The following is a 25,188-nucleotide window of genomic DNA, read 5'->3' on the forward strand; positions in this document are numbered from 1 at the left end:
TTGTTTCAGCTCTAATAGCAAATCCCATATGTTCTATATTTCTAGATGGATCAACGGTGATTACTTTGTCCTTCAGTGATCATACGCTGCACATAAAGATGTGATGACGCCACCTACTGGCCAGTGTTAATAACGTCACTTGCAGTTTTGACTGTATGTGACATGAAATCGTCACACAAACGCGGCGCTACCATGGCGTACCGTGTCTTACACTACATCCATGGCCTCACACAGCTGCCAACTCGGTTTACCTGATAATAAATCAACGTCCAAGTATTTTAACATATTAGTTGCTTAATACATTTATTAAAAAAAAGAAAACTCTATTAAAGGTCTGGATTGCAGCCTTTGCCGCATTATTGTTTCCCAAGACTATTAATAGTTATTTTAATCAATGCATGTCTCCCTGTGTGTATTGAACCATTGTGTCGTCAACTGGCATGTCACTGTATAGCCTAGTGTGCGCGCGTGTCTGTATGTGCGCGCATGTGTGCAGCCCGTTATTTTCCGGGTCGTCTCATCGCTGGCGATAGTTGCTGTGCAGCAGTCGCCAGCTGACATTTGTACTGAGGAGGTGAGGTCAAATTTCTCTCTCTCTCTCTCTCTCTCTCTCTCTCTCTCTCTCTCTCTCTCTCTCTCTCTCTCACTCTCTCTCTTTCTCAGTCTGTCTGTGAGATAGGCTGCTAACTAGCGCAGAATCATCATCATCATGGCGGATCAAGGCGAAACTCCGGCTCCTATCCTCCACCCGCAACCAGCGCTGACAACCAGCTGGCCAATTACCAGAGAGTCGTACGAGCTGCAAGAAGTTATAGGTTAGTACCCGGAGATGTGATGAACGCTATAGCTATATTAATATGGAAAGGCATGCCGAGGCGGGTTATCAGCTGTGGATGACGATGAGGGGCCTACCGGCTTTTTTTATATGCGGTAGCCTCCTGCAATGCTTTGCAATGCGGATGTGAACAGGCACGTTTAGAGACTACCGGTCTACATCAGCTGTGTTTGCGACCCTGAGGAAGCCGAAGCGGTTGAAATACAGGTTACTGTACTGGGTTGGAAATGTCACTTTCCCTAAGCGTTTTTATAGTCGCTCAGATGATGGAGACCTACTCCAGCAATGCCGGTTTATGGCACGTGTCCAGTTTATTAGCATTACTAAAATCACAGATAATGTGGCAATGTGTTATTTCACTTGTGTTATCTGTGATGGGACGTCATCTCAAGTGAGCAATGTTTTGAATGTTAAATGTACTAATGATAACTTAATAAATAAATAATTCTATAATAGTAATAATTATAATGGTGACAATAGTAGTTAGACTAAAACTCTGAGACTCAACTCCTTGTAGGGCTGTAACTAACTTATTCCTGTTATTGATTACTCTGTTGCCATTTCATGTTAGAAAAGACTGAACAACGCCCATCATATTTTCTCAGAGCCCAAGAGCGATGTCTCCGATCAACTGTCTAAAACTCAAAGATATTTAATTAACAATCATATAACAGAGAAAAGCAGCAAATCCTTATATTAGATAAAGCTGGAACTAAAAGATCTTTACAAGTTTTGCTTGTTGACTTAACCGATTACCATAATAGGTGGTGATTCATTTTCTGTAATCAATTAACTGACTAATTGTTTAAGCACTTACTCTCACAATTGATATGAGTCAAAGGCAGTGAACTGCATGTTCAATCAATTGTTAAGTCTTGTTTACCATCCTCGAATAAAAACGTTGGACAATATATAGTCTTTATGTGTTTTATGGAGTTGTTATCATGATTAACCCTGTGGTTATGTGTTTTTGACACTATACTTGGAAGACTGTGGATATGCCTGTCGTAGATTTATGAAATAGTTATATATATATATGGACTGTAGGATTTTCTATTGGATTTTCTTCCTGTAATTCAACTTATTTCAGAGTTTGAAAAAGTTGTGTCCTTACATACGTTACAGAAGTTCAGTGTTGTCATGAATAATTACATTTTAGAAATATTACTGAATAACAACAATGAAAATCTCAAATGTACTGACAAAATTCAAAAGTTGCCTGAATATTTTTGGCACACTGTGTGTATGAGCTAAAATGTCATATCAATACTGATAAGAAGTAGCACCACAGCTGTGTACTGCTGACTGTAATGAGTTAGTGAGCCCCCCCTCTCTGTTCTCATAATCAACTGGTAAGCAGTCAGATCTCATGCGTTCTCTCCTTCTCCTTATCTGCCACTAACAGTTGGAAAGCAATACGCTCTGTGTCACAGCTTCTTGGCATGAACAACTTCACTACTCCAGCGTGGCCTGATTTGTAATGAACTAAGTAAACAACCTGTCACATAAAAAACTGTTCTGTAATCAAAGTCAGTTTATGTCATTGTCTGCACACATAAAAGATGAATATCATAACACAAACACAAAACCTAAGGCACAGAAGGCCAGACAAATACCGTAAAGCCACAGAGTGATGCTGAATTTAAGAGTTGTCTACCAGCTGTGTGTGCTGTGTGTCCCTCTTTGCTCCTGTCCACTTTGTCATTGCTCTGTTGTGGCTGTGACTCCAGGCAGCGGGGCCACAGCTGTGGTGCAGGCAGCCCTCTGTACCCCCAGACAGGATCGCGTCGCCATAAAGAGAATAAACCTGGAAAAATGCCAGACAAGCATGGATGAGCTATTGGTGAGTACAATAAATGTGGGCTTGTTTCCTAAGTTAGTGTGCACAGAGTTTTTGTTCTACTATCTAATGCTGTGCTACTACTTTTTTCTGATCCATATGATTAATGTTCTGTGTCAGTCTGACTAGCAATATTCATAAATGCACCTAAAGTGGTTGTATTTCTGAATATTTTTCTTTAAGGTCGTATACACTGAGATGTAAATCAATTCCTATTACTACGTTTTCTCTCTAATGAGAAAGGAAGTGCAAGTTGTGAGAAAACGTTGACTAAAATCTGTTCAGTTTAACATAGTTTGACATGTCATATCCTGTCATTTCTCTTTCCCAATAGAAAGAAATACAAGCAATGAGCCAGTGCAACCATCCCAATGTTGTCACCTACTACACCTCCTTTGTAGTGAAGGATGAACTTTGGTTAGTCATGAAGCTTCTGAGTGGAGGTAAGCTTCAGCTGCCAAGCTACCTGGGACCAAATCTACCTCTGGCTTGATAATACATGAATGCTCAGTGAATGTGAAGATGCTATATGTTTGTGCTTTGATCTGTTGCCAACTATGTAACAGCTGCCTGGGTTATAACTCACTTATACTGTAGTTGTCTAAAATGAAAAATAGTGCAGTTATACAGAGTATATTAATTCTCTTTTGACTATGTTTATTACAATCATATCTTTTAGGGCTGAACAATGAATCTGAATTTGATTGAAATGGCAATGTGGACTAGTGCAATATCCAAATCGCAGGTGGCGCAATATTTGTATAGGCAAAATTTCTGTCAAAATATCATTCTGAATTAAATATTCTGGTGCTGCAGAGATTTCCCAGCCTACAAATCGTATCGTACAGACTTAAGAAAAAAAATCTTTGTTTGGTACAGATATCACACCATGATCATTTTAATATATTTTTCGAATGAAAATATTAATGCAACAATGATCATTCGCTCCTATATCGTTAATCATATTGCAACTGCAAGATCAGTCAAAAATAATTGCAAATAGATATTCCTTCCAAATCGTTCAGCCCTAATATCTGTAATCTGTACTTATATGTAGTTAGTAAAAGCGACAACTGGCAAGAAATAAGACCTTAAAAGTAAAAGTTTTGTTTTTCTTTGTTAGTCTTGCATATAATAATCAAAAAGGGCTATCTTATCTGCATTTCTAATACTGTAAATATAATGTGACAATCACACAAACTGAAACTCACCATCTAAACGCCACCGCTATCTGTCTGTGGCATTGCGGGTTGCAGCTGCAAACATAACAGAGACGACCAATGTGCACACAACTACCTTAAAGCTGTAGCTTCACCAAGTGGAAAAATCACGTCATGCCACTGGGTGTTAATGCTCGTGAAAAATAATTAGTGTATCTGCCCCGTGATTTGGATCCACTCCAAAATCGAATTGGTTCTTCCTTGGCCCATGCTACACCCTTCCACCAAGTTTCATGAAAATCGGGCCAGTAGTTTTTCCGTAATCCTGCTGACAAACAAACCAACCAACCAACCAACAAACAAACAAGCAGACAGACAAACCAAAAACATTACCTCCTTGGTGGAGGAAACAAGCTGAAAATATAACATTTTTGGTGGAGGTAATACATATTCTTTCAGCACAGTATTTTAGGCTGGCTTTATTACAGTTATAAGGAAGCAGTAGCAGACCCTTGGTTGCATGCTATTGTAAACAGCTTATAGCTCTCTCTTGTGAAGGAATTATAGCATGGGCGTTACTCACTCTAATGTACTGCCTATTATGTTCAACTGTTGAAAGAACAAGCGATTAACAGACACTAAAGTAATTTGCGCCTGAATATTGATCACATAGTGACTCAGAGTAACACTGCAGCTGATTTGTGTTTTTCATTAATATGTTAAAAAAATAAGTGAGTGAGAATTAGAGGAGTGTTTTTGTTTTTCTGTGGTGTTTTTTAGGCTCGATGCTGGATATAATTAAGCACACAAACAAAGAAGAGGACAGAAATCGAGCGCTAGATGAGCCTATTATTGCTACTATATTAAAAGAAGTCCTGGAGGGCCTGGACTATCTGCACAGAAATGGACAGATTCACCGGTAACTCGTTTACCATTTTAACTTTCCTTTTGTTTTTATTCTGAAGTTTGCTGTTTTGATTTTAGTTTTTGATCAGTTTATTATAAGGTTTAATAAATAATACAGTTTATAATATATTAGGGGCAACGGTAGCTCAATCCGTAGGGACTTGGCTTGGGAACAGGAGGGTTCTTGGTCTGTACGGGGACAGACCAAGTACAGACTGTGGACTAGTAGCTGGAGAGGTGCCAGTTCACCTTGAGCAAGGCACACAAACCCCAACTGCTCGGGGTGCCTTTAATGGGCAGCCCCCTCACTCTGACATCTCTCCGTTAGCGCATGTGTAAGTCCTGCTCGTGCATCAATGTGTATTTTGGGCCTGTCTGTAATATGTAATATATCAACAGAGTGGAAAAATTTAATTCCCTCCCTGGGGATCAATAAAATTATCTCTTCTTTCTCTCTTATAAGACTCATTAAACTAATTGTAAGAGAACCTATAGCAACAACAATCCCAGTTGAAAATGTACATATATTCTACATAACGTATAAACATTGAAAAAGGTTGTCACTCTCTGGATAAGAGAGTTAAACAAATGGCTTAACTTATGAGAAAATGTAAAATGAATCAGGTGCAGTCATATTAATGGGCAAGCAGTGCAGTTGTTGACTGTTTCAAGGTCACTTAGAGGCAGGATTAAACCTCTGTCAGCCCCTTGGGCAGAGTTCCAGATGGTGGTGGGCTGTGGGACTCGTTTACACGAACGGAAGAATCAATGCTGCTCCACATGACTTTGTTGTTTGACTGTGTTTGCGTTTTGTTGACCTCAGGGATGTGAAAGCTGGGAACATACTACTGGGAGAAGATGGATCCGTTCAGATTGCAGGTGTGTTCAACATGATGCTAATGTTGTACTCTGTTACATTCATGCTTTTCTTTAATTTAATACGACTAAAACCATAAATGCCTAAATGGTGGAACTGAAATCACAGACTGTATGAATACATGAAAAAGGTAATGCATATTTTGACTACTTTACCTGTCTGTCACAAAGGTGTTTTAACACAGATTTTTAAATTAACAAAATACTGTACTGTATATTGTCATTTTTTTAGATCTGCTAAAAAAGCCATGACTGCAGCCGTGTTCATTTCGACACATAGTTCCACGTGTTTATCTATATTTTCAGATTTTGGAGTAAGCGCATTCCTAGCCACAGGGGGGGATATGACTAGAAACAAAGTACGAAAGACATTTGTTGGCACGCCATGCTGGATGGCACCAGAGGTGATGGAACAGGTGAGTCTATCTCTATTCATACAACAAGGCAGCTACTGGTGTAAAGTTCATCATATCTCATTCAACATGTATTTGCCTGAGTTTACCTCTGCTGCGCTTAGTGCTAATCCATTTCATGATGTAATGATATTAGCTGATGTATTTTTGACAAAATCACGACATTAGAACAACATAGAGCCCCAGAGATTTAAGTGTATTTGATATTACAGATTATTGTAATTATATACCCACAGGTTCGAGGCTATGATTTCAAAGCAGATATATGGAGTTTTGGAATTACAGCCATAGAGTTAGCAACAGGCTCTGCACCCTATCACCGCTACCCTCCCATGAAGGTGAGTGTTCTAGATGGTGTTATTGGGTGTAAAATAATCAGTGTGGTGTCCTAATCACATCTATTTTTGTGGCTTTCACCAGCACTGTCAAAGAAAAGAAGAAAGCAGTGCCAATTAACTTTTACTTAACTTTCCTCTAAACCAATTTGTTTCTGTGAAATTTCCTTAATAGCAAGAAAAAAACTGAACACATTATGACTTGCTGCTTTTGCTGTAATAGGCAAACCAAAAAACTAATAAAGAGGCATCCTTTTTTTTATCTAAAGAAACCCATTGCTTTTACTTTTCTTCTACATTTCTTCAACAAACAGTTTCCTGCTTAGAGTTTCTTCTCTCATCTTCAATTTTTGTGTTGCTGCTGAAATGTGAGGGCGGTTCTGAGCATTTTTTGTTCTTGTCATTTTAGGTTTTAATGCTTACCCTACAGAATGATCCACCCACTCTAGACACGGGTGTAGAAGACAAGGAAGTGCTAAAAAGATACGGAAAATCGTTTAGAAAGCTAATAACTATGTGCCTTCAGAAGGATCCTGCCAAAAGGTTAGGCCCACATCCCATATATCAACCAAATATGTCAGTGAAGAGCGCAATTTGTGATCAATGAAAAGCACCCGATTAACATTCAGATAGTGCTGTGTGGTGATGTGTTTTCAAGAATGTACTTTTCTTTATCTCTAGGCCTACAGCTGCAGAGCTTTTGAAGTGTAAATTCTTCCAAAAGGCCAAGGTATTTGTTTCATCTCAAATGTTTGACTTGTTATTAGTGTTTTACTTTTGGCCTCATGCCAACTCCAACAATGATTCAGCCCTGTATGTTGAGGTTTTGTATTAGTTTATGATGGTTATACATACCTCAATACACAACATACAGTATAAAAGGTTCACAAGGACACTGTATGTATTCATCACAATATACTATTGCAGAAAAAATGACAACGGAAAAAGGAAAACTTATAAATCTTTCCCTAATTGAATTCTATATCTTATATCTATATCCACAATTCTCTTCTATGTCTTTGTCAATAATTGAAAATAAGTTCTAGTTCAGAGAAATGAAAAGCTGAATATCTCAAAATAGAGTAATTATTTGTATAATCAGTTAGCATAGTTTGTATAGTGTTAATTTTATGAAGGGAATTTAGCAGGACCAAGTACTGAAATCTCACCATTGTTTCCATTTAAAATGGTCTAACTTTAAACATTTAAAAATAATAGATAACTTAACCTTAAAAACCACACACCTTTTGTACTTCAACCAACTTAGTTGATATCTGATGGCTACCATTTAAAAACACAATACTTTACAATACTATACGATATTTTGATTCGTAATTTGATTTTTTTCTTGCAGAACAAAGAATATCTGGTTGAAAAGCTTTTGTGTCACGCACCAAAGATTTCCCAGAGAGCGAAGAAGGTATGTTTACTCAAACATTCCCTGTCAAATAACTCAGTTCGTGACTAAATATGACCAAAGTATGGCAGTACAGTATGTACAGTCAACATAAGCTTTGCACTCTGACTTTCTTAAGCACCTCAAACACTTAATGCCTAAACTGTAGATTATGTAAAAAAAAGAATATGGGCCACTGCAGCAGAAGATGTACTGAGATAGGTGGCTCCCAGTGCAGCTCTCTATATAGGGCACCCACCAGGATTAAATTAATTATTACCATTAGAAGGGAGCACTTTATTGTTCGGGGTGCTTGCTCAGTTGCCCACTGGTCACAGTTTACTGGGAGGAAGTGCAGTTTTCAGGCACAGCTGATATTGGTTTCACATAACACTCCGCCTGGATGGCCAGGACAGAAATGGGAACAGAGGGCCATTGCCAGAAGGCAGAGTGGCTGAGTGGAGGGGTGGAAATTTACTGACTCCTAGGGAGTAAATGGAGGGCATAGTGGATAGCAGGGCTGTTACGGTGTATGTATGTGTATTAATGTTACGCACAGACAGGAAAATGTGTCAGTAAAGAGGGAGGCAACTGTTGTGCGAGTGGCATCATGTTGAGGTTTGTTGATAACTACAGGCATCTTTAGCAGTCACAACAATGAATGGAAAGGCACTTATTGTTAAACTGGTGTGATGATTTATATATTAAGCTTTGTCAATACAGTTTAATACAGCGACCACTTTTCCAATTTAGACTGTATTCACATCTCTGAAGCAAATTATGTGAGATTTGATATAATGAATGCACTTTCGCAGACTAGAACCTATATGCTGTGGAGCCATTTATCCCAAAATGGAAATGCACAATCACGCTTACTGTAATTAATATTAAATATTTGTATGTGTGGAGTCCTGTTAAAAGTATAAAATAGACAGCATGCACAAAAAAATACAGCCAGGTAATGTCTGATTCACCTGATAGCTTCGGTGGGTGAAATGTATAAGCCACAGAGCCAGTGTCCTTGTTATTTTGTGCTGATTTGACCTGCACAGTCATCTCTATTATACATTGAGCAAACATTACCCAAAACTTGCAGAGACAAGCAATACTGCCGAAAGATTGTGGTCTCAGGATGCTGTGACCTCTTTATATCAAGACTACCGTGGCCTCGCTCTCTTAAGATCTTGTCCAGTTACTCCCAAACCTCCTTGACTTCTTTAAACTGCAATATTGTCCCTCTGCCCTTTTGCACCTCAGTTCCTTGGTGTTCTTGTTCTGTTCCTGTAGTTTCTTTACTGTGTGGTAAACACATGCAACTCTACTCCCAGGAAACAAGTGCTATGTGGGTTTAAGAGACAAGACTTAAAGCCAGACAGCTAAAACCATGGGATCTAACTTCCCCTTGAACATACTCCATTAAATGAAAAGGAGATGGCAGATCCTCCAGTCAGCTGTCATCAACAAAGTTATTTTTAATTAATCCTTAATCTGATGAAAGGAGGGAGAAACTCAAGAATGATTTCCTAAAAAAAAAAAGAAGCAAATCACGAATACAGGAAATCGTCTCTAATTGCGTCATATTTGAAATATGAATGTAAAACAAAAAGATCATGTTCAGAGTCATATAGTATGAACTCTAGATGTATGTGAGTTGAGTAACCAACAGAGGGCACCCTCACACCCCCAATAGAGCTTCCAAATGGAAAATTTAGTATTTATTGTAAAGATTAGAGATTGTCTTGTCTTACAACCGATGTGGGCTTGAATCATTGATTTGTTAATAGTTGGAACATATAAAGTTATTCATATTGAGTTCAAATGTATGGCCCATTGCACAAATCATGATGGAATACTGACTGAGTTCTGCATGGACTCTTTCTGAAGCCTAAAAATACAGTGCATTTTACCTGCATCAGTTGTATTCCCTGCAAACCCTGATATCAGCTATAATCAACACTTACATTCTGAGCAATGTTTCTATATTTACTATTTATTTATAGTTATAGTATATTTAAATACATTTTCATACATTTACAGTGGGATGATTTTGTTAGCTGCATGTCTGTTAGTTAGCTTATTTGGGTGTGTTTTTAAAGGAGCCATGCTCGTAATTTCGTTTGTGTGTTACATTTCTGTGTTTTGCTGAATGACAATAAAAGGAATCTTGAATGTCGGTCGGGTGATCATGTATGGCTGCAGGGTGCATTGATCTGTGTCTGTTTTGCTCAAGGACCCTGAGCAGAACTGGGGGAGCCTTGGTTCTATGTCAGGTTTGGAAAAAAAACCTGACACCACCAGAGCGGTAGTGCTTCTTTAACTTTGCCCTTGTTTAACACTGGGGCATTTATATGACCCTGGTGCTAGTAGCTTACATGTGCTGTCTCTTCCGTAATACTGTGGTGCTTTCATATCTTACCTCACACTGCTAGACTAGTCATGTGTTGCTTGCTTTACACACTTCTCCAGACTGTAGAGCTGCAACAAGTAACAGGCTTTAGGGATGACTGTGCCATACTTATTTGCTTTATCGTGCTGGTTACATTTGCAGTTATGCTACTACTGGTGTTTAACCATTGTGTATCTCTTATACGTTGCCTCTTTATATGATTTATAGAGTTTTTCCCTTGTACTGTGCTATATTCATTGTGCTATACCCAGACTGTGCCTACTAAACTGATAAAATTACTATAAGCAACTCAATGCAATGGTTTCTATTGGAGTACTGATCCGTTTTGTCTGTCAGTGTACTGTGTACTGTATCGCCAGTGTTGTAATGACCTTTGAAAATGAGCCAATTGAATATACAACCTACAACCTATCTGATGCACCATGAGTCTGTGAAAGATGTTTACATTTTCACAAGATCCTTTTCCTTTTATAACAAGATATTTTTTATGTTATTATGACATATTTTCTCATTATTACTACATACCAAATTATTCAGTTATAACGACATAACACTTTATCATTACCCACATAGACTAGACATAGACATCATCTGCTGATCTTTTTCTTGTTTTAACAACATATTAGAGTTTGAGGTTCTCTCAATGTCAGTAGTTTCTCTCAGGGAGGGGGAACTTTATGCTCAGCACAGGGGTTCCAGTGCTATAACATAAAGGCCTGTAAAACCTGTAATGGAATCATGGATAATGTAAACCACAATTTACATAGGTGTTCAATTAAAACATTTATGATCAATGACGTTGTTAACATTAAGTGTGCTGGCTGTGTGTTGTGATGGTCCAGGTGAGAAGAGTCCCAGGCTCCAGTGGCCACCTGCACAAGACAGAGGATGGAGACTGGGAGTGGAGCGACGACGAACTGGACGAGAGCAGTGAGGAGGGCAAGGCAGCGGTGAACCAGGGCAGGGTAGGTGGGACTCTACATACCTCAGCAGTGTGTATTATTTCAAATTTACTCATGATCCTTTATATTCATCTTCAAATGCATGAGTGTAAACAAGTTTCATCACACATTATTCATTATCATGATTATTGTTTGGATTCAGCTGTATTGTCATTGTAACAAAACTACAATGTGCACATGGAAATTCAGAATTTGGGTTATTAAGGTGTTGGTCATTATTGTTGCATACCATGTGTAACCTGTAGATCGATGTTATGTAACCCTTCCACTTTGTCTTTGATCCTGTACATCCCTTTCCTCCCTGATCAGTCAGTGTTTTTCGGATAGTCGATGGCTTATCTTTGAGAGAGCCCGTCATGAGGTCGCTGTAATGAGCTGGAAGATAGCTGCAAGGATTTGAGGCAGAAGGAAGTAGGCAGCTATGATGAAAGATCCCTTTGATAAAGATACCCAGCTTTAATGTATGATGCAACAAATAAAACTTTACCAGAAGTTTTGATTTAAGAAATACATTGTTGAAGATAGTGTTTTTACAAGGATCTCAGGCTTGTTTCTTTTCAGCAGTTGTACTGCTCTTTTTTTTTTTTTAAAGCAAATAAGTTTGGACCGAATGACGGATGGACAGATGCAGAAACAGACATATAGTATATGAAAAAAAACATTAAGTCTGTACATTCCAAGTGTTTTGCTCGTGGAGAAACAAAAAAGGAAATCAATCATTATTATTGCTGCATACCTATGAATACAAATGTAAATGTATGTTTGGTTTTTTCCCTCTAGTCACGAAGGGTCAAAGATGAGGCCAAAGATGTAAGTTAGCTCTTCTTCTCATACACCAGTTTAAAACTATAAATACATTTTTTGTATTTTGGTGAAGAGGCAAAATAAACTTTATCCTCTCTGCTGCTGTAGAACTTGGCACTGGCAGAGGGGCATTTTTGGAAATGCAATTAACTTGATTACTTGGGCTGAAGCTTGTGTAAAAGTAATGAACTCCGTTATGAATGTTTATTTCAACACACTAATCAAAACAGCCAAGCTTCTGTTTTAGTGTCTGACAATGCCAAAAAAATTGCTCCTCATTCATTGTTTTAAATTGACTTTCTCGTGTTGTCTTTATAAGATGAGCTCTGATTTGATATTTACCAAGGATGTAATGGCATTTTGCACAATTACGCCTCTCATTTTGTTCCTCCTAGAATGAGGAGAATGCCAACAATGTCCCTATTGAAGGGTTGTCTATTCAGCATCCCCAGGTGAGGGATTCAACCACAGTACTAATTTGTCATGATTCAGTGACCTTGATGCCTCAGTGATTGTCTGTGTGTGTTTGTGTGCATCCATGCATGTGGATACTGCACGTGTGTGTGTGTGTGTGTGTTTGTCTGTGCACGTGTGTAGGTAGGCGAATACGTGCGTGTGTGTGTACATGTGTGAATGTTGGTCTCCTGGAGGGATGCTCTCATGCCCCTCTCTCTCCTGGGTGTATCTCAACTAAAGACTCACTGCCATTGCAACCCATTTTCTAAGGCTCTTGTCATTTTGAAAATGAGCCAAAGCAGTTTGAGGTGTAGTCTTGTGCTCTAGTCACCAATTAAATCTAACAGCTACTCAGCAGTCATTTCTGTCCCCTAATGTCCCCAGAAAAAGAGCTCATTTGTAATATGGTTCTGATAATGGTAATTGATCCGTACACACCTTTATGTCTTGTTCCTTTTCTTTTCCCATACAACTTCCCCTGCAGCTGCAATAAATGGAAGACATTTTTCAGAAAAAATAAAGCACATGGGCACTTGATTTTTTTCTGACTATATGTTTATCTTACAGTTACCAGAACCTCTTGCTTTGCAGTAGAAGCTGTTTGTAAATCTTCTTCCTCTTTTCGAGAGGAAATATTTTTGTTTGTCTGATCTGTAAAGCTCTAAGTTTACACGGTAAACTGCCTCTTCATCTGATGTTTTCTCACACAGGTTGAACCCTATGGGAATACACCCTACATTCAAGGTGCTGTGAACATGGTGCTACGGCTAAGGTATTTATTTTCAGAACATTTTCTCAATCATTGGCTGATACATTCGGCAATCTTAAGAAAATATGAATTTATTTTACTCGTGGCAACATTCTGTTTCTGTGGAGTAAAAGCAGAAATGCCCAGTAGATTTAAACATTTCTAATTATGTTTCTGTATGAATCATCACTTCACTTTGTCCTAAACATGTAGGCCATTAATATACCTAATGATCTTTGCCTGCTACAGAGGCGATCTGGCATTGCCAGGGATCCCTTCATCTCCCTTTGTCTCACCGCTCGTGTTGTAGGGAGGAGAGGGTTACACTCCATTGGTTCTCTGGCTGTACTCCACAATCTGCTTTCCTCCTTTCATTGCACCTTTTGCTTCTTGCTTTACTATTCCAGACATTGCTGTTCATGAACATATTTTAATGGCAAAGTGGAGGCTTGTGATGTACTGTAGATACTTCCTGTTAGAAAACAACTACATTTACTGCCCTTTCACTTCAACATATGGAATAAGGAGGAGGGCAGGTGTACACATCACAAATACGTTATCTGTTTATCATATACATTATATTTTCCTTCTCCATCTTACTCAGTATACAAACACACCAATAGAGAAAGAGAGAGGGCATTTTAAGGGATGTATTGTTAGACAGTAGCTTTGCCTGTAGCTCCCTGATGAGCTGGTGCACACTATTGGTTGAACAGACATCTGAACGTCCAGCATGACACAGAAAACCATTTTATTCTGTGCTTAATAACAAAACAGTGGTCTGGATGCAACAGGGGACGGCTTACTGTTTGGTGGCAGGCGAAGAGCCATTATTCTAAACTGGTGATTAAAATGAATTGCCAGTTGCGATGGTTTGGGCTTTTTTGGTTCCTCAGTTTCACAATTTATTGTTGTTCGATCTGTGGAGTTTATGGCTGCGGCACAAAGAGCAGATTGTGTTAGATTGTGTTAGTCAGATGTGGTTATCAATTGGTACATTCACAACATAAATTTCCATTGCACCTCTTAATAAAAGTAAAAATACTGTTCTTCCGGTAACTTCAGAATGATCTTGTAAAGATTTGTCAAAGCAGAGTCATGCGGCAAATTAATTAATTTCTACAGAGAAATTCTACGGATCATTCACTGTGTCTAATATGATCCCAGCTGTTAGGCTGTCAGTTCATCTCTCTGGTTTGTCAGCTGGAATATTCAGTATTAGAGATACAGACATGTGATGGATGCATTCTTAGATGTAAAGCCATAAAGCTTTAGGAAATTTTTTTCTTAGAAATATGAGTTTTTCAAATGCTAAATATGCCCTGGTGGATTACCAAGGCCTTTCACTATACGCTCGTCTTTGACATGCTCTCAAGTCTGACATAGGGGATGTGTTAACGATGGGATTTTTGACTAGAAAAGACACACTTGACAGAACATTACATTATATTTGATGTAGCAGCAAGATTAAAAAAAAACTTTTGAAAGGGTGAATAACATTGAGCCCCTCTTATTGTACAAATGCAGTTCTTTATACTATCAACAAAGATATCTCCATTTGAACAGCAGATGTTATGCTGACAGAATCAGTCATTTTAAAAGTATTTATCTTCATTTATTAAGAATAACTTTACCTTTTTTATTGTTGAGAAGGATTTGGCTAGTACGTTTTAAAGTGAATCAGCACAGAAGGTATTATAAGATGAGAGACTGCATCATATTTTGGGATTTTGTTTTGGCTGTGTTCCTATGTTTTGGGGGCAGATATTTTTGGCCGTATTTAGTGCAAGGCTGCGTAAGAAGAAACACTGTATTTAAGTTGGGTGATTAAATGAAAGATGTATCTGGAATATCAATGTTGCTTGGCTTTAATGTAAATTCAAAGCAAATATTTTTTTTTTTTACTTTTATCTCGTCTGTTTTCAGGTTAAATGTTATATTATTTATGGTATAAAAATGTTATATTACGTATGGTTATTATGGCAAAAACACAACAATTAAACCCTAATTGTAAAAATTTAAAGTTAAATAGTGAATGCATGAAAGTAATTGCATTTGAGAGAGCAAAGTAAACAGCTAATTTGTCTTCTCTCTCTACTGTTCAGCTGATTAGCATGAGTTCATGGTAATATGATCCCCTCTGTAGCGGAGACGGGGGAACAGCAGCAGCATGATTGGATTTTTTCATCATTTTGCTTGCCACTCATTCAATATATATATATATATTTTTTTTTTTACAAAGGCACAGAGGTCTCTTGAGAAGAGTATTGTCAGCAGTTTGAATGGGAATTTCAGACTTGCATAATATGCTTGCTGTTGTTGCAATGTCATTGGAGCTTAAATAGCACAGATGCAAATTGATTTCACTGAGCAGTTCAGTCAGGTGACATTTACATGTTTTCTAAAGATTCTTCTATATAAAGGGTATGTAGAAGTTGACTAATGTCAGAGTAGCTTCTGAAATATCTTCTTGATAAATCTTAGAGAAACAGTAGCGCCTGCAATGTCATCCATAAGCCTGAAGTTGGGTTTATAGCTTGCTGCCATCTTCAGTTGTTTTGGACCAAATAAATCCTATCCACCTTTGGCATCTAGGTGTCGCTAGTACAATAACAAGCCCATGCTTCCTCTTGGGTTATCCCCTCCGAGGGAATGTGCTTGCAGTTAGTTAAAATAAATTAATTGGATGCAACCTCTGACAGCCAGCTTCCTCCCCAGGGCCTGGGGGCGACTAAAGAAGGGAAACCCCTGCCTCATGAAGCATAAGCTAAAATAATAGCAGAAGACACAAAGAAAATATCCCCTCTTTTTTTATAAACTTCTTTCAGTCATAACAGTGAATTCTCCCCACATATACAATGCTGCTTATAAGTTTAGGAACCCATGCTAAAGTTGACTAAAAAGAGGAATAAAAAAATCATCTTTTCGAAATTGATTGATGCCTTAATTTAAAAGAAATGAGGAAAAATCCAACCTTTAAGGACACACATTTTTTTGTAAATGAATAATGTATCGTAAATAAATAAAAGTTCTTCCTGAAAATCCAGGGGGCAAAAGTAAGTACACCCCTATGTTAAATTCCCATAGAGGCAGACAGATTTATATTTTTAAAGGCCAGTTATTTCATGGATCCAAGATACTATGCATCCTGATAAAGTTCCCTTGGCCTTTGGAGTTAAAATAGCCCCACATCATCACATACCCTTCACCATACCTAGAGATTGGCATGGTTTTATTTCAATTAACCTAATAGCTGGTTTGATTTGCATTGAGAGATGATTTTATGGAAAGTACCCCATTTTTTTTAATTAAGGCATTAAGATCAATTTCCAAAAGATGATTTTTTTATTCCTCTTTTTAGTCAACTTTAGCATGGGTTCCTAAACTCATGAGCAGCATTGTATACTGTTTGCATTTATGTTTAAAGAAACTGCCTTCCTATCAGTGTGACATGAATGAAGAAAAATGAAAAGGGGGCTAGTGGGTGAAATGCTAATTTTACTGCTGTTGAACTGTGGAAATTTTGACTCTTCACAGTGGTATTTAAAAAGGATGTGAATTTTAGGCAAGATTTATTTGGGCAGGATTATGATCCGCTTTGCATACATGTTGCCTTGAAAGCCTTGGCAATGTGTTTCCTCTGGTTCCTCTGCTGGCAATAGGGATGTTGTTTACATCCATCTGGTCCACCAGAGTTTTTACCCTGTTTTTTCTTTTTCAAATGTAACTCTCAAATTAAAAAAAGTCAAGCTGACTCACAGCTAAGTTGATAGTAAATTCTCACTCCCACTATGTTGTTTAGACTTACTACTAACAAACTCATTGCAGATATGTCTTTGCTTATGCATTTGTTGAATTATGGCTCTAATTTCAATTGAAATGAGTGTTGTGGGCTGTAGACTACAAACTAAATTAATCTTCTCCTACCACACTTCTTTTGGGCAGCACTGACACGTCCTATTTTTATCAGCAACAGCTACTCCCCTGTCACACACTAATTTAAAAGACAGATTTTGTATGCAAATGAATGCAAGTTGAAGCTGCAAAGAGGCTGGAGGGCACATTTCATTAATGCAATCAAACAAGCTGGATTGATACATGCCTCTTTTCTTTTTTTCATTTTACTGCAGTCTAGGTTTGAGGATACGTACCACCTCAAAGTTGCAGTTACATTACAACATTATTTAAACACTAAAATCGCCTTTAGTCACATCTAATCTTCACAGAATCACAGAGCATATGATCTAAACAGGTAAATGCACACAGATAAGCAGATGCCAACATTTTCTGCAGTTCTTCATTGTGACGAAGGCTCTGTCACTTTTGGATGGCACATGGTAAACTCACTCAGGTCACAAAGCACCCAGACAGTTAATTTGCAGTCACACATTTGCAGTTGTTTTGAGAAAAGTAAAAAATTTTATATCAAACAATAACAAATCAGTGGATGCAGCAGGTTTGAGGTATGCAGGAAAAGCAGTTAGGCAGCTGTTCCTTCATACTGTTGTAAAACCACTGAGAAATGTATTCTGAAAGTTCGTTCATCCAGTGCTACAGTACAGCACATTTCTCCCACAGGTGCTCTGCTTTTATGGTAAATCAAATCATCTTAATAATCAAAGTGGGGGAAAATCTAAATTCAATTTAATGTCCATTACGTTTTTGTGGCAGCACATTTTCCTAACCATTGTAGGAAAAGGTGATTTACATTTATTAAAACAAAATTTATCAAAATTAGTTATCTGAAAGGCGTTGCTGGTAGTGACAATAATTTTCAGACTCTCCTCAATTCTGCTGAGTGTTTTCTTACCTTTTTAGCCTATTGATTTGGTTTTCTTGGCCGTGACTTAACTTAACACTCTCACCGCTCCTATCGGAGCCTTTTTTTTTAGCAAAAAATCTACAATGAAATCAACTGTTCGACACACAGACAAATTTGTAGCTGGTGAACATAGTGGAGCATTTTGTAGCTAATATTTCATCAGGAGCTTTTCAAGACCAAAACCAGAGTTTTAGGATAGTGAATATTGGACTACCCTTTATCATGGAAACCACAAACACAACTCAATTGTTGCTGCTTGCTAGCATGTTCACCCTTATCAATTGGTGATAGTATGTCAGTGTTGTGTTTACAGCTTGTTTCCACTTCCCCGAATGCCCAAAAAATAAATATATAAAAAAGTAATATATAAATATAATTGATGCAGGTTGTGCTAGTTCACAAAATTAATTTGCATGTTGACACACAGCCTTTGTCTCTCAATGTTTCCTAATGTTCTGCAGCTTAGTCATGTCTCTGCACTCGCAACTGTTAATAGACAGAGCTGCACACATTCACTTCAATCACAATCCTCACACCCTCCTGTCTCTTCTTTCAGGAACTCTAGAAAGGAGCTGAATGACATCCGGTTTGAATTCACTCCTGGGCGAGGTAAGAGCTCTGCCTATATGGATTTGAATGTGTTATACCCCCTGCGATTACATCTTCAGGCACAGTTTATGTTGTGTGTAATAGGTAATGGCATTGCCTGTTCTCATAACAGTATCTAATTTGATATCTAATACAATTACCTGCTAAGTGGAATGCTGCAGGCCCAATATTTGTCATGTTATTCCCTCACCAGACACCGCTGATGGCGTTTCCCAGGAACTGTTCTCAGCCGGCCTGGTCAACGGGCACGATGTTGTTATTGGTAATGTTACACCTCTGTATATTAGTAAATTGTGTTGTCTGAATACACACTTGGCCTAGCTAAGCCCATTTACTGTAAAACATTTAGAGAGTATCAGCATTTTCCTAGAAATGCTATTATCAAAGATGGACATTTCATTTGGCAAGTCCACAGAACCTGACATAACTAAAACTTTTTTTCATAAACATTGAATCTGAAATATAGTATGGGAACTGGTAAAATACATAAAATATCTTATTTTTCTAGTGTTGATATTGACACTAAACTTATCTTCTTTTACTGTTGTAAAACATGTACTGAAATGCACTCTGCATATTGTATATATCTGCATATAACTTATTTGAACATTGAATATGTTGTTGCATGCCCTCTACATTACAGTTGCTTCTAACCTTCAGAAGATTGTAGATGACCCAACTACCTACAAAGTTTTGACCTTTAAGCTGGTGAGTTTCCAGATGATTGATGGCTGATGACACACACTCCTGGGTTTGTCCTGGTTGACAATGTCGAGCCGTAAACAGCTTGTTGATAATAGGTCCAGTGAGGAATGTGAGAGCTGGAGTTTAAAGAAAACACTCTCCTACTCCCTAACATTGACAGTAGTTTCTTTAGGGTTAGGGGTAGGGTTAGGTTTAGGGGTAGGATTAGGTGTAGGGCTAGGGTTAGGGTTAATTTCGCTTACGTGAACCGGATGTATCTCCCACTCCGACCGGTCCTACGAGAAACCAGTGCATGTAAAAGGTTCCTAGGTATGTATCGCATGTAAACAAACCGGCATTGGGGGGAATACACACGCTATCTCGCCTGCAGTCGGAATGGAAGGGGTTTGATGCAAATTAGCGACAGTCGGCGTTAAGGGGTTAGAAAGGCCACAAACAACAAATAGCTTCAGCATGAACCAACATCTGTCACCGAATGTTTTTCAGTTGATGACACAAGGATGTTTTGTTGTGAAGGAAATTGGAGGTATTACTTGATAGGGGTGTGGGAAAAAACGATTCACATAAGAACTGTGATTCTTACCCTCCATGATTCTGAATCGATTCACAAGCCAGTTGTTGTACAATGTTAATTAAGTTATGTTGGTGGAACGAAAAAAGCAGAACTCAACCAAACACAGTACAGCAACCAGACGATGTACAGCGAAAAAGTGTTGCATTTTGGATTAATAACTTAATAATTGGCTTTGCATGAAGAAATGAAAGTATTTTGTGGAAAAACTCCCAGCCATCTTTAATCGGGTAAAAAATAAAACTCTATCGACAGTCCATTTAAGAAGACCTGCGCCTGTACAGCGTTTTGGATAACAATAGCTTCCCCTGGTACTAACGTTGCAGCAGAAATGCTGTTCTCTACTACTCCATATATAACATTAATTACAACACACAGAACACACAGACAGAAGAAGACTTAAGTGTTGCGTGTGTGCCATTTTAAGAAGTCGCCTTTGTATGACTATCAGAGAAACAGTGACATTTGTGACAAAAAGCAATAATGTCAATCCTTTTGGATATAACAATCATATGTTAATTCTGTTTTATTGACCTTTCTGTAATTGTGGGTAAACAACATCTGTGCTTCGGGCCACAGTGCTTGACAAAGTGACCTTTGTTTTGTTTGCCTTATCAGCAGCTAGTGAGTATCACAGGTGGACCAGTCAGTGGGGGAGTCAGAGTGAGGGCAGTACTGCCATGTAGATATATGGGCATGCTTCAATTTCCATATGTTAACTCTGCTCCGTTACAGACATTGCAAAATTCTCACTGTAGCTTAACTTGAGTGCAGTGTCACAAAATCCAGGGAGTGAGAATAATTACCGTCGCTAGAGGAGCAGTTCATAACCCTTTATGCAGGCAATGTGTGGTGTGGGTGACTCTAGAGCAACTTAATGACTTAACTTAACAAGAGGTCACTATATACTCTGTAACCTCACAAAGAGTGACCTTTTTTACAACAGTCCCTCCATATTGATCAGACAACTGCAGAGCTCTCAGACCACCAGAGAGATGGAGCCTCTCTCCCCAGTCAGGTGTGAATTGCAAGAGGCCGGTAAGTGTTAGGCCACCCATTCACAGTGGCTTTTCCACAGGAGGAGAGCTGAATACAAAAGGAAACTCCCTCAGGCAGATCTAAATGCACCATGCCTTAAATATTGCTTCTGTGAATAGCATCCGATCAGCCTAAAATTGGGGTGAGATGCAGGTGCTGGAAGGCTGAACTGTCAGTAAATTAAACATTGTGCTTTTTCATTGGAAGCTGTTAAGTTTAGGGATGGTGCATGATATGGTCAAACGTATGTGGACACCCAAACATAGTGCCTGAACATTACACCTATGAGTGATTGTTGTACATATTCCAAAATCATTTACAAGGGCACTCTGAGAGCGCAAACCTCCTCCAAGGCCATGCCATACATTTCGCAACAAACAGACAGACAGACAGACAGACAGACAGACAAACCAAACTGAAAACATAACCTCCCTAGTGGAGGTAATAATATGCTGCTATAACAGCCCCCACTCCTGGGTTTTTCACATCCAGCCACAGGAATAGAGAGGATGTGCACAGATGTTGGGTGATAAGGCCTGGCTCGCAGTCGGCGTTCCAGTTCATCCCCAAGGTGTCAGATGTTATGGAGGTCAGAGCGTTGAGCAGGCCAGTCAGGTTCTTCCACACCAAACCAGGAAAAACTATTTCTTTATGAACTTCAGTTTGTGCACGGGAGCATTGTCATATTAAAACAGGAAACAGCCTTCCTCAAACTGTTGCCACAAAAACACTCTTTAAAATGTAATTGTATACTCTCAGGTTAAGATTTCCTCTCACTGGAACTAAGTTGACTAGTTCAAACCATGACAAGCAGCCCCTGACTAAAAGTACACATATTGTTTATTTGATACGTAGAGTTTAATTATACATGATATACATGTACAGATATGAAGAGATTAATGCACTAAGACTTAAAATGTTTTATTTTCACATTTAATCCAACTGCATAATAGTGATGTTCTGACTGAATATACTGCAGCTTGCATGGCCAATACTGACCTTATTTAACAGATTGGGTATTGGCCAGATGCGACTCATCCACATTAAAATACTGTTGTTTCTCACTGTCCTAAAATTGTAGAGTGCAATTAAAAAAACCTCCTATAACCAGGCCAGGTCATGTTTGTAAATGAGAAGTTGTTCTCAAACAGTTTACCTGGATAAATAAAGGTTTTTTAAAAAAAAAAATATAACAATATAATTAAACATTTGCACAGCCTAAAAATAATGTTGATGTGAATGTCTCCACTTTAAAAATAAAGCTGGCAATATTCTACATTTTTGTAGAATGCTGGGTACTGCGGTTTTTAGCTAATATGTGGTATAAACCACAGTGCCCCGCTGTTTTAGTTCTGTTTTATCAGGAGTAAATTTGCATTTGCTGGGGACTATTTTCAGCTGCGGATTAATACACATTTGGTGTACAACTTGACATTGTATGTGGTATTGACTCAAAATAAACTACAGAGGCCGTGTTCATGGTGATGACAGAACATGTCAGCCAATGCAATGGTGTGGTTTATTTATGTTTTTAACAGTGAAGGTGTCTACGCCATAGAGGAATACGTTTTATTAGGCTTTGGTGACACAGACACACTTCTAGATGGTGTAATCACTTCATTGTTGTCTTTGTTAGTCAGGTAAATTACAAACCCAGATTGTTTTTAAAGTTTTATAAAAATAAGACTGAGCAGGTTGAAAAACCTTTATTTTCTGAAACAATAAGTCAAAACCTTTATTTTGTGAGACAATAAGCTTGCAGTTGTTCCAATCCCCAGGTTACTCCAGGGTGTTAGACCACAGCGGTTCGAGAGATTTTGCAGGATTAGTTTTGTTGATGGAGATGAGAGTGTCAGGATGCGAAGTTGACCGTCTCCATGTTTTCCTCCTCATGCAGGCCTCCGGCTGCGACAACACGGAGATACCAGACGAGGTGAAGCTGATCGGCTTTGCACAGCTAAGTGTTAGCTGATGCCCTCGTCACGCCTGAAGCAGGTGAGACAGTTCAGGGCAGACAGACTGAGGAACACACCACCACTTCCTGCAACATCTTCCCCAACACTTCCTGAAAACTCACTCCCGCGCCTCACTCCTTTTCACCTTCCCTGAACCCAAGCTCAGCCACCGCCCTACCTACACTTCCTTAGCGCCGACTTCCCTGCTCACTGTCCCCTGACCTTTACCCTTAACAACATTCCACTGCCTAGCGCACAGACCAGGAGCAGGACACAGCCCAGGAAACTAAAGATGTACTCAGGTGGTGACATAAGGTGATTAAGATGTAGCTTTGAATGTTCTCTGTTTGTTTTCTTTTACTCATTTTTGTTTTACATCACATTGCCTTTGTGTTCCGCAAAGCTTTCATTATTTATTGAAATGAGGAGGTATTTTTTTTTATGTTGTTTCTCACGCTGTTTTGTTGCCACAGTGACAAATTCACTCGCATCTCACAAACACACTCATTTGTGAGGTTTCCCTGAGGTCTTTGTCAGAATGTAAGATTGAGTTAATTTATGGGGAAAAGCACATTTTCATAATAACATAATGAATGTCTAAAAAGAGAAAGAGTTGTATTTCTGTGTTAAGACCTGTTTGTCACTGACAAGAAGGGAACCATTTCCTTGAGAGTGCAGAAAAAAGAAGAGACCCGGATGGTACTGTGTTTAATTTGCTGCTCTCAACAGTGCTTATGCTTCAAGATGTTAGAGGTGCCTTGTTCATTTTTCTGTGCCTAAGAACGTAGACAATGAGACCACACAAAGAGCAGGACCTGCAGATTACCATTTTAGTTCAAGTCAAGTATGTAAACTTAATGAGACACGCTACAATGCACTTTTGGGCTGAGTGTGTGCACCCGACAAGCAGATGCTTAGCCCCCGGAGACAAGTTAACTTGTGCGCTTTTGTCATCAGACAAATAAAACATAACAGAACCTATAGTCATGTAATCTGCTCTGGTTTACGTGTATTCAGATGCCACGTTAATCAGCTAAACCACAACAGTTTAATTTGTTTGCTCTGTCCTGCTGCACTATAAAACCCTTTGTTCCCAAAATTATAGCAGTTACTGAAATGTACTGAATGACAATGCATCTGAGGATGAAACCAAAAGGCAACTATTGAAAGAGTGACGAGCCATTTGTTTGTCCAAAGTCCAGTAGCTTGAAATTATTTTTAAATATTGAGGTGGTAAATATTAACTTCTACTAAATTCTTTTATGAAGTAATTTATTGTTTTCTATGTACAGTATGTGTACCATTTCAGCATATTGCACCTGTTTCCTCTCTGTAATCAGCTGATGTCAAATTTCTAAAGAGGAGCAACAATAAAGAATTGCTATTATTTAAAACAGGTGTGGAGTATTTACTTTTAGCTCACAGTGTCATAACATACTCAATTATAACTATAAAAATCGAAAGCAGTGCTGATATAAATTTGCTTCAAGCAAGACTATTTAATAATAAAAAAAAAAAGGAATTACACATTCTTCTCTTACAAATGAAAAGTTGAATCTATGAGTAATAAAATGCACCAGACACTGTGTGTTGCTATAGCCTTATTTGGTCTGGTTTGACCAGCACCGTATGGTAACTACCTTTATCCAAGGTTAGAAAACTTTAGACAGATATTACTGTGTAACTCACAATAGAGAGTGAGTTTGCTGACTTTATGACTTGTCTCTACTGTACTTGTGCTTCTGTTAATCTACTTTTCAGCATTTTCCCTTATCCTGGAATTTAGGATTTGTAGTCAAATCTGTTGTTCAGGAAGTTATGTAAGTTAGCTTTAAATAGCTACAGTAAATCATTTTGAATAATCCTTTATGTGACCACTGTAGACTAATCTGCTCTTTAATTAGAAACACAAAGACATTTGGAAAAAAAAACTCAATAAACCTAAAGTAACCCTTTAACAGGGAAGTCAAGCATTTGTTTTTTAATATAAAAAACACAATATATAACAACAACCCCTTGCGGGATGGATGCTTTCACAGTAAATGTCACATTAGCTTTTAATACTACAAAACTCTTGAAAAAAGAAAAGAAAAGTTTGGCCATGAAAGACACATTTTCTGAGAAACACAGAATTTTTCCATGATTTCAGTAGCAGTGCTTCAGCAATCACTGATATGCCAGATACATATGATAATACATCCAGTCTGTAATGGTCTTAGTTACAGTTAAACTCATACTTGCACGACAGGATGCTGTATTTCTCTTGATATGTGAGGAGGCGATGAGTTGAAATAGCTGCTGACGTATACAGCATACAAGAGCAGCAGCTGGATTAATGAGGAGCTGGTAG

At 38.4% G+C, this 25,188-nt stretch overlaps 1 protein-coding gene across 5 annotated transcripts in view; it reads left to right on the forward strand.

Annotated features, from left to right (window-relative positions):
- stk39 (serine threonine kinase 39) overlaps nt 1-24,197 on the forward strand; it is a 34,162-nt gene extending 9,965 nt beyond the window's left edge. For 2 of the 5 annotated variants that reach the window (XM_028591247.1, XM_028591246.1), the window contains exons 4-21: nt 664-815; nt 2,566-2,678; nt 3,010-3,118; nt 4,616-4,754; nt 5,565-5,620; nt 5,924-6,033; nt 6,267-6,368; nt 6,775-6,908; nt 7,047-7,095; nt 7,720-7,785; nt 11,011-11,133; nt 11,911-11,940; nt 12,330-12,386; nt 13,101-13,162; nt 18,517-18,569; nt 18,763-18,831; nt 19,213-19,277; nt 20,792-20,946. In XM_028591247.1, the coding sequence (XP_028447048.1) occupies nt 710-815; nt 2,566-2,678; nt 3,010-3,118; nt 4,616-4,754; nt 5,565-5,620; nt 5,924-6,033; nt 6,267-6,368; nt 6,775-6,908; nt 7,047-7,095; nt 7,720-7,785; nt 11,011-11,133; nt 11,911-11,940; nt 12,330-12,386; nt 13,101-13,162; nt 18,517-18,569; nt 18,763-18,831; nt 19,213-19,277; nt 20,792-20,869 (1,521 nt within the window). In that variant the 5' untranslated portion in view covers nt 664-709 and the 3' untranslated portion in view covers nt 20,870-20,946. Of the gene's footprint in view, nt 1-516; nt 575-663; nt 816-2,565; nt 2,679-3,009; nt 3,119-4,615; nt 4,755-5,564; nt 5,621-5,923; nt 6,034-6,266; nt 6,369-6,774; nt 6,909-7,046; nt 7,096-7,719; nt 7,786-11,010; nt 11,134-11,910; nt 11,941-12,329; nt 12,387-13,100; nt 13,163-18,516; nt 18,570-18,762; nt 18,832-19,212; nt 19,278-20,791; nt 20,947-22,780 lie in introns of those variants that run through there. The other 3 variants (XM_028591248.1, XM_028591249.1, XM_028591250.1) reach the window with 3 other exon arrangements.
- Nucleotides 24,198-25,188: the final 991 nt, after the last annotated feature.

Source organism: Perca flavescens, chromosome 11 (assembly GCF_004354835.1).
Source record: "Perca flavescens isolate YP-PL-M2 chromosome 11, PFLA_1.0, whole genome shotgun sequence".
Taxonomy (NCBI): Eukaryota; Metazoa; Chordata; class Actinopteri; order Perciformes; family Percidae; genus Perca; species Perca flavescens.